The sequence below is a fragment of the Belonocnema kinseyi genome, chromosome 3 (genome assembly GCF_010883055.1).
Source record: "Belonocnema kinseyi isolate 2016_QV_RU_SX_M_011 chromosome 3, B_treatae_v1, whole genome shotgun sequence".
Taxonomy (NCBI): Eukaryota; Metazoa; Arthropoda; class Insecta; order Hymenoptera; family Cynipidae; genus Belonocnema; species Belonocnema kinseyi.
In genome coordinates this window covers 113391037-113401893 of record NC_046659.1, presented here as the reverse complement: position 1 = coordinate 113401893, position 10857 = coordinate 113391037, and the positions used below count along the sequence as shown (strand labels likewise).

Genomic DNA, 10857 nt, shown 5'->3' with positions numbered 1-10857 from the left:
AGCGAGGGCGCATACTTTGAATAAAATATTTGTTATCATTCTCTTGAAATAAATGTGGTTTTTTCTTGAAAAAATACCGGTTTCATATGTATACACCTGGTAGTCTAGGTAAAAGCCCCAACATTCAAGTAATTTCTAAACTAGAGATAGTGCGTCCATTTTTCAATTAATTTATGATTTTACAGTGAATCAAACCCTTTAGAATAATACAACACTGAAAAAAGATCATTGCCATCAAATCAATCGCAGGATCAATTAATTTCTATTTTAGGTTAGTTACTTAGAAACCGCCGGCAGCGACTTAGCACGCCTAGCCGTACTTTGTAGCACTGCTGTGCATTGTATTTTTTGTTTGAATCAAATAAATTTTTTATTAATTTGAATAAACAGATTTTAAACAAACGCATTGTTTAATAAATGTCAATTGCTTGTTTAAATAAAACAAATTGTACATAACAAATTATTTGTTCAAATCAATAAGGCAATTCTTTTCCATTTCTTAAAATTAAATAAACCCTTTTTTAATTGAAGCAAACAATTTGCTTGATTCGATTATATGAATTCCAACAAATTTTGCTGTTTGATTCAAACAAAAATTTTTCTGAATGTACAATAAATTAATTAAAAATTTGATTTGAAAAACGCGCGCATTTTGCCGACTATATATCAGAGGGTACGACTATTGTAAGCGATATTTTTTTATTATTTACGATAATCAGTACGGTATACCCAAGTACAGTAATTTGACGGTCAATTTACATATCCTCGTACGGTAATGGTGTTTGAACAATCTGGCAACACAGCTCCGCTCGAATTCTCTAAGAATTCTATGTTCTGCTACCATGAATTCTTAACGATTTCCATCAAAATCCATTTGACGAGTACACATTTTTCGTTTGTTTAAACAATTTCACAAATACGTGCCTTTACTGACGGTTAAATCAAACATATTATTTTTTTGTTATACAGTCAAACATACACATGTTTGATCCAAACAAATTTATTGGTTAACGATACATTTTTAATTTAAATATATATTTTGTTTGAATGAAATAAAATTCTTGTTTAAGTAAACATTTTTCCGTTAAATTAATTGCAAATTTTGTTCGATTTAAATCAATTTTAATTTTGATTTGAAAAAGGAGTTTGTTGCTTTCAATAACCCATGTTTTTCGCTATAGTAACAGTCACAGCTTTAGGATAGAGGTCAGAAGACACTCTGAGAATCTTAAAGCTCGAAAAAAGCCTTAAATTTTTTTAATATGGTGAAGAATATAGCAAGAAAATAACTTCTCTTTAAAATTTGAATTAAAATGCTGGGTGGGTCCTACGTTTCCAGCAATTTTCGCAAAACGAACACTTCCATTTCTCTTACAGATGTCTGAAGTTACACAAAAATAAAACTGACGACGGTCTATATTTGGTGAAAAACCAACCCTTTACTAGCTAGCCAAATTTAACTTGCAAATTTCCAAGCGCTTCGCTTAGGTATAGCCTTTACATTACTGCTTACACACTCCGCGAACAAACACGCTGACACATTCAACGATTCAGCCACCATTTTGAATGCCTAAAACTAAGTGGCGCTGCAGCACCCCGAAACTGAAGCGGATGCACGAAGAACTATGATTTGTTTGAATCAAATAAATACGTTCTTTGACTTAAGTATAAGGCGTTTAAACAAAACTATTTTTGGCTTGATAAAATCATTGATTTAATTAAAACTAATCATTTATTTTATTCAATGAGGTGTAGAATCCTATGTAGGATCCTATATAATATCCTATGTAGGTTCCTATATAGGATCCTATATAGGAATTTTCAGTAGAGGTACAGGGAGCTACAAAAGGGACGAGAAACATACTCTGGGTAAAGTTTGCGTCTATGGAGAACTGGAAAAGGTGCATTCGGTCGAGGAGGGCACTTTGTGTAAATTCTGCATGCGCGTAGAGCTGGAAAAGGAGCATGAGGACAAGGAGGGCCTCTGTGCGAAGTGTGCGTGTGCAGAGAGCAGAAAAATGCTAGCTCTTTAAAAATATAAGAAAAACAAAATCCTGCTGCGAGCCGCTAATAAAGTTTCGGTACCTAAATTCAGTCAGCAGCAATAATTACACGTCATGGTCAGTTTCGAAACATAAAAATTGACAAAAAAAATCCAAAATGGATATGAAAAAGAGACGAAATAACAAGAAGAAATTGATTTAACATCCGACGAATTTCTTTTTAATTCAAGATAAATGGCAGGTTCGCGAACTTCTGGAAGAGCCTACGACGAGATTTCGCACGAGATTGAGCAGAACTTTCTGTCGATCAGAGTGCCAAGGGACATCAGAGAGATACAGGCAGTTGGTAATGGAAATGGATTTGGCACAGGGTCTTCCAATTCCGTCCGTGTCAATTGCGCAGATGTCTCCGGTACGTATAACCTAATACTAGGTTTCCAGTAACCGTAATGTGAGAAATGAATGCTACATGCAGATATCATGGCGAGCCAGAACCACAGACTTTAATTGCTATTTCACACTAACTGCTAGTTAAGAATTTAGTTGAGGCCATGTAATACTTACGTACAGGGGCGTGGCTACCGCCGCATCAGCCGTATCAATAATACACAGCCCCCTCAGGTTTTTGTGTCAGTGTTCTTCTTTATTTTCGTAAAAAGGGGCCCCCAATAAATTTTGATACAGGGCCCTCTCAGGGCTAGCTACATCACTTTTTACGTCACACGATACCTACTATACCGACTTTTTTCGTTTTTTTTTCGAAATTAAAATATTAACACGTGTTACCAGGCGCTTTAAAATCCGATTTAATTAATTTTGACCTATAGTTAACCCATCCCTCCCCCGCGCTCACAGCGCCACGATATATGACCGAAAAATAAAAAACTACATTTTTTCGTATTATGTTTAATTTATTTTCAGCAATTTCTGCCATCTTATTTTAATGTCAATCATTACTAATGCATAACTTGAAAATCCTCTGTGACATCTTAAACAATTCGTACTTATTACAATAAATGTAACTTATATCAACCATTTTTTCCTCAAAAAATGTAAAAAGTTAATTAAGGCTTATTTTCAAATTATCTAACAATTGAGACAGATTTTTCCAATTTTTTCTCCAATTGGTATCCTATTTGTTGATAAATTTTTATTTGCGCAAGCAGTTTGTTTTTAACAACTTTATGAAATAATATTTAATAGAACACATACAATTATTTCTCTGATTGTATAGTATGTAGAAAGAATGTATCAACCATTTTTTTTAAATAAATTTTTTTAAACAATTATTTATTCCCAAAAATATTTTTTAAATCGTACTTTATTGATTGAAAATAATATTAAATAATTTCCGGGAGTAGTACATTCAGCCAATCTTTTATAATTAGCATAATTTATTTATAATAATTTGAGCAATTAAAAGCATAATACAAGCCCATTTTGACATTTTCTTTGTTCCTTCAAAAATCGGCTGTCTGCATGGAATGAAATATTATCATTCCCTAAATATTTCTTTAAGGCCATGTGATGAGTATAATAGCTGATCAAGTCAGCCCTAAGACCAATATTTTTTCACCCACATTGAAAAATAAAACTTTAAATAACGCGGAAATTTTTTTTCGGGAAATGTTAATAAATATTAAAGGATCGTTTGTGGTCTTGCAAAGAGTTGGAGGAAGAAAAAAGTTTATTTATGCAAATAATGATTATCGACGGATTCATTTAGTTTTTACAGCAGAAGTTTGACTTTTGGCTTTCTCTGACCGTAATCATGCAATCTGCTTTACCTACAGACTCCTAGAAGTTCGAAGTTGTCTACTCGCTGCGCTAGTGCTGCTTTGACACAGCTGATACCAGACTGATACGTATGTCAGACCAAACACGTGAAACATCTTTATTTGCAAATTGCTTGCAGGGTTTGACGACAGCACGGTCGGTATCTCTCCAAAATAGTTGTATAAAAAAAACTTTTTTCACTATTTTAATTATTTAGGACCAGAGACAGATTCTTGCATGCCTTCTATTCATCGTGCCAAACTTTTAACGCGATATCTCATTCCATATGGACGTAAGTTAGGAAAGAAAACTTCCACAGGTATTTTCTTCAAAAAAAATTTTTCTCAAAATTTCCACCTGAACAAAGCAGAGACATGGACTTTATTACCTCCTCTTTCATTTCCCAAACTTTCAAAGCGATACCTCATTTCGTTTAGACGTAAGTTGGGAAAGAAAAATTGAAGACCATGTTTGGTCACGTGACCCTCTCGTCACATGGCCTTAAAAACACTACAAATGTAGTAAAAGATTGCACTTTTTGCATGTTTATACTCGTTATAAATATCAGAATAGTCACAATAATAATTGCATGTGTTCTATTTTATTTCAATTTTTTTAATTCATCGAAAAAAACTTTCTAACCAATAAAAGTTGTTAAACAAACAGATATTTGTTAAACATTAAAAGAAATGTATCAAAATTATGTTTTTATTCAACAAAAATTAGCATAAGATACCAACTTTAGAACAAAGTGGACATCTGTGGCTGAATTTTTAGAAATTTTGCAAATAAAAAATAATTGGTTTCTGAGATTATTAAATCATATTTTTGAACCAATTTAATACTCCTTACAATAACCAACTTTTAAATTTACTCCAGAAAAAACGATTTTTTGGTATTAAAGAATTGTTTAAGTTTTTTAAAAATTCCTCATGTTGATTAAATTAAATTTTCAAACGTTAATATATGAATTTCAAAAAAATAAATTGCAATACACTTTTAGACCACCCTATTCTACACAAATTAAGATATTGTGAAAATTCAATAAAAGGCACTCAGGGACGTTTGTAAACTCTCAAATTTTTAGTATTAGCTTAGCAATATACAAAATTCCTTAGTGCCTTTTATTTAATTTCACAAATGGGAAACTTGATACCTGAATTCGTGTAAGCGTAAGTTATTACGAAAGAAACGACGGTATGGTAGGAATCTTCTAACATCAGCCTATATCAAATTATCCAATTCCTACTTTACCGACATTTTTGTATCTACAAGAGGTGAGAAATCGAGCGGAAATTTTAGGAAAATAGACTAAAGAACGTTTACGTACTAATAACGTTTAACAACTGCAAAAAAATGCATTTTTTTACCATTTTTTTGTATCTGCGAAAATTTATTAGTACATATACGTTCTTTAGTCCCTTTTCTTTATTTTCTAAAACTTTCAGCTCAATATTATATTTCGTGTGAATTTGGTGTCATAAAAAAAGTCGATTAAGTAGAAATCGAATACGTGTCACATGCCCTTAAAATGATACACTGGAACCTCGATTTTAGTAAACTATTTTCATACACTCCTAGTACTGATGCCCTTCATAGTCCTTTAATCAAGCGGGACAAACTGCATGTGGATTGCACTCTTGACGCATGAGCTGCTACAGATGAGTTGCATAAATCGAGGTTCCAGTGTATGTCAGTTTTCAAATACCCAGTAGCTATCGAAATTCGAAAATTTATGGAAACCATTTCTGGAAAATTATATAAAGGACAGGGTCTAAAATGTTTGAAATTTTTTCGGACTACATGCATTTTTATGTAGCCCTTCTCCTCTCCACTTACAGGGAAAATTTAAAAAAAAAAACACTTTTTTCAACTATCTCGATAATAGAATTTAGAGGTTAAAAAAAGAAAATTTTTCACAAAAATAGAGTATTCAATTTGAAACGCTCGAACTTCCTCATATTTCGAGTGAAAATATTGCATTTTAAACAAAAGAGTTGAGTTTTCAACAAAAAAATGATCTTAAACCAAATATTTAAATTTTCTGCAAAAATAGTAAACTTTTCAGCCCAAAAGTAATACATTTTCAGCCATAAAGCAAGACGTTTGAGCAAAATTAGTGAATCTTGGACAATATAATTAAATTTTCAACGAAGGATATGACTGTCCCACTAAAATTATGAATATTCAATTAAATTTTCAATCAAACAATATAAATTTTTAAACAAAATAGTCGAGTATTAAATCAAAATAGATTTATTCAAAAAGATGAATTTTTCTATAAGAAGTATGATTTTTTATCCGAAAATATACATATTGTTTACAATTTTAAAAATTATAATTTTTTGAAGCAAAAATGAAATCGTTTAACTTGAGTTCACAAAAACTAATTATCAAACAAAACAAAAAAATTTTTAATTTAAAAAATTCAAATTCTACCAGAGATGAATTTTTTACAACAAAGATTAATTTTTAAGAAATACTTTGTTTTCAAACAAATTGTAGAATTTTCTACCAAAAAAAAAATGAATTTTCCGAAAAAATGTTATAGCTGATATATTAGCATACAAATATTTTTATTTTTAAACAGAAAGATTTTAATTCGATCGGACAAGGCGAATATCAAACTTGAACTTTTACCAAAGAAGTTACTATCCAAGGAAATAAATAAACATTCTATCAAAGAGAAAATTTGAAACTAAAATGTTGAATCTTCTACAAGATTTAAAAATTTTTAAGTCAAAAACACGAATTTTCTAGAAAAAAAATGTTATTTTTAACTCATAAATATATGTATTGAAAAAACGACATTTTAACGTGAAATTAAATAGTTTAATTTGTAGTTTAAAAAGAATTACTTATAAATTGAACAATCAAACAATTTTCATTAAAACATGTAGCATTTCTACTAGTAAGAAATTTTTAACTAAAAAATGGAAATTTTCTACCAAGCTGCTACATTTTTAACACCAAAAGACGATTTTTTTATAAAAGAGATTGATTTTTATTCAGAAATTATATGAATTTCAAAATTGAAAAAAATGTAATTAATATTGAATATTTCAATTTCAATTTAAAGTTAATTATCAACAAAAAAACAATTTTCATCAACACAGTTAAAATAAATAACAGGGATTTATTTTTCACTAAAAAAATTAATTTGAATTTTCTATGGAATTGCTGAATTTTTCTCTAAAAAAATGATAAATTCTCAGCGAAAAATGAGTAGTGCCTACCCTGAACCGAAATTGAACGAAATAAAAGGTTTCATATCTCTGTAAAAAATGCAAGTACTTAAAAAATACAACGTGGTATTAGAGCATGCGAGCATACCTTTCAAGTTCAAATTTAGTAAAAAAAAAAACAATAAGTATTGGTGAAGAACAAATAATTTTGCGACAACATTTTTTTATATTCTTTACAATTTTTTCAATAAATAGTTTCTAACTTGTATACGCTAAAAAGAATATAGTTACAAATCTGGTTACTATATCTTTTATGAAAGTAATTTCGAAAATAATCATTTTAAAATAATGGTTATTTCGACCAATTTCGGGTCAAGGTGGGCAATACTTGTGGACTGGGAGTGTAATTAACCAAACAATATTTTAATTTAAAATGAAACAGAGAGTTTAAATAGATGGAAAAAGACAAATATATTCAAGCAAACAGTTGCAGTTTTAACTAAATAGTTAAAAATTCAAACAAAAGAGCTGAATTTTCAAAAAAGTTTTAACTCCCTACCAAAAATGAATGATTTTATAACAAAATTGTTGAATAGTGGGAAAGAAAAAAATGACTGTCAATTAATGTAATTGTAAATATGAGGTAAGGATACAATATGACTTTGAAATACATTTGATTTCCTTTAAATCATTAACAATAATTCATTTTGAAAAACTTTTTTAAACACTAATTAGAAATTTGGAAAATAATATTTTTCCTACCAAATAAAAAAATAAATAAATTTGAAAAAAAAAATTTTCTCGTATGATACAAACGTCCACTGCTTTGAGGTTTTTCAAAAAGGTCTCTGAAGAGTACATAAAAATATACACAAGAATTCGAATCAAGGAAATTTAAGAAATTCGGGTTCGATTTTTTAAAATAATTAAACAATCTTCTAAAAAATCATGAATACTACATTGTAAGTATTGAATCTATAGTTTCAATTTATTTCATGAAAACCAAGCTAAACTTTACCATTTATGTATCATGAAAAACTTTCAATATTCTTGATAAAAAATATTAAAACTCGAAAATAAATTCAAAATGCTATATCCCTTAAAAAAATTTGAATGAGTGAAATGTCTAAAGCGTATTTTTTATATATCTGGGAAGTTTTTAAATTTGAAAAAAACGACGATATATATGTTTTCTTTTGTGAATCCCACATAGAGTTCACAATAAAGAAATATTTGAATTAAAATGAAACTATATACTTTATTAATGTAAATCAAAAATATATAGAAAGTTTAATTTTTATGTAATGTTTTCCATAACATTTTTCATTTTTAGTTGATTGTTCTATAGTGAAACTTTTTCAAAGGCATTTTTATTTAAACTTTATGCTTTTTTCAGTATCGATAAAACTCTTCTTTGTCCCATGTGCATTTTCCATAAAACATTTAACGACAGTATTTAGTTTTTGATTCACGCGCATTAATTTGTTTTCAAAAATAGAGAGAAGAAAATAATTCTATATAAAAGTTTATTTTTCAATGTTTAGAAAGTTCACATTATAATTAATTATTCTTTTAACATTATATTACACAAACCCACAAAAAATTGTTCTGTGCATCAAACTAGACCATCATACCTATACATTTTTGGGGTCGGGGTCTATTTGATTCCATCGGATCACGATCAAGATAATTTAAAGATCGAATTGGGAAAAAACCCGTTCAAACGGAAATAAATTCAATTTCTCTTTATGAACGGTTTTTTAGCCAATATGACCTTGGAATTACCTTGATCCTGACCAGTTGGGATCAAACAGACACCGGATTCGGATTCAGCAACCTCAAAAATCTATAAAAATCGTATTTTCCCCTGCTTGAACAGCTTTTTTCACTTTGACCTTGCCATAACCTAGACTCTGACTTGATAGAATCAAATAGAACCCATATTCAGCGACACCAAACACGTATAGATATATTTTTGTTCATTCTCAAGCACAAAATAGAGTAAGAATCGTATTTGTATCCGCCTAAACGTTGCTTTCCACTCTGACCTTGGAATGACCTTGATCCTAACCTGTTAGGGTCAAAAAAGACCTTATATTCGGATTTAAAAACCCCAAAAACATTTTATAATAGTAGTTTTCTCCGCTTAAAAGGCTTTTTTCACTTTAACCTTGTAATGACCTAGGCCCTGACTTGATAGAATCAAATAGACCATGGATTCAGCGACCCTAAAAACGTATAGATATAGTGGTTCATTCTGAAGCACAAAAAAGAGTAAGAATCGTAGTTTTCTCCGCTTAAACGTTTCTTTCCATTCTGACCTTGGAATGATCTTGATCCTCACCTGTTAGGATCAAACAGACTACGGATTCGGATTCAGCATACCCCAAAAATCTATGAATCGTAGGTTTCTCCGCCTAAACGTTTTCTCCCACTTTGCATTTGGAATCACCTTGATCCTGACCTGATAGAATCAAACAGACCCCGTATTCAGATTTGGCGCCCCCGAATGACGTAAAAGACTCTTATTTTTATCTGCGTGAACGTTTTTTTCACCTTATAATGTCCTCTACCTTAACCTGGGGGGGGGGGGGTCAGACAACCCCCGGATTTATATTCTGTGACCCCATAAACGTATAAGAGTGGCATTCTAGTCTGAAGTATAAAAAAATAAGAATCGTAGTTTTCTCATCTTAAACGTTTTATTCTCACTTTCACCTTCGAATGACCTTGATTCTGACCTGATGGGATGAAACATGCCCTGGGTTCAGATTCAGCGAACTCAAAAACGTAGGCGGATCGTAGTCTTATCCGCCTAAACGTTTTCTCCCACTTTGACCTTGATCCAAAAACGTATAGATATGTTTGTCTAGTCTGATTCACAATACACTTTTTTTGTGATACTCTATTATTACTTATTAGTGTTTTGTAGTCCCAGAAAGTAAAGTAAATGAAGTTTAGGGAGGTAGGCAAAAAGAGGGGAAGTGAGGGGAGGAGAATGACGGGAAATGATTGGTGAGGGCAAAGGTATTAAGGGGTGATAGAAGAAATAAAGGGAGTCAAAGTACGCAAAATGACTGGTGGGGAAGTAAAGAAAAATTGGGGAGGAGAAATAGGAGTGAAGAGGTAGGGGAGAGAGGAAAAGAGGGATTGGAAAGTAAGAAAAGCACAGGAAAATTAGCAAAAATTATTAGAAATTAGGCCGGAGGAGCGAGGAGGAGAAAGTAGAGGAGGAAAAAGTTGGGGAACGGTGCGAAGGATGGGTCAGTACGAGAGGGCGAGGGAAGGAATATGACTTATAACAAAAGTTAAAACAGATTAAAAAATAAGATTTTTATATTTCTATCAGGTAGCACCTGCAGGGAAGGATGTGCGAAGGTGAATGTGATACCCAATCAACAACCACCCGAAAAGAAGCCGGAAGAGCAGTCATTTTTTCTTAGATCAAAAAAACAAATAATACAATCGGATGAATTACACCACAGCCTAGAAATAGAATTTAAGGCCCCCCGAAATTATACACCCTTGCCAGAACCTGGACCCTCTCCACCAATTATAACCATTGTCGCCAAAGCTAAAGTCGGAAAAGGCAGAAAGAAAAAAGAAAAGTGAAAATTAGCAAAAATTTGTAAATGAATAAAAATGTTAATCCAAAATTGATATTGACCTTTGACTGGCCTTTAAATTCACCCAAACACACAACTGACAACTCACAACTTACAAGTCACAGCTCATAACAAACAAGGGGAGGGGAAGTGTAGAAATTGAGGACAAATAACAAAAGACAACTAGGGAAATGAGAGGAGGGAAGGAACGGAAATTAAGGAAATATTATTAAGGGAATTTAAGGGAGGGAAAGTAGTGGACGTTCGGGAAATCAGGATAGGGTAGGT

The 10857-nt window shown here is 31.3% G+C and overlaps 1 protein-coding gene across 1 annotated transcript; it reads left to right on the top strand.

Moving 5' to 3' along the window:
• Positions 1–2075: 2075 nt before the first annotated feature.
• On the top strand, positions 2076–10597 carry LOC117169416. The gene is made up of 2 exons (XM_033355787.1): positions 2076–2415; positions 10314–10597. The coding sequence occupies exons 1-2, from the start codon at positions 2238–2240 to the stop codon at positions 10574–10576; spliced, it is 441 nt and encodes a 146-aa protein (XP_033211678.1). The 5' UTR covers positions 2076–2237; the 3' UTR covers positions 10577–10597.
• Positions 10598–10857: the final 260 nt, after the last annotated feature.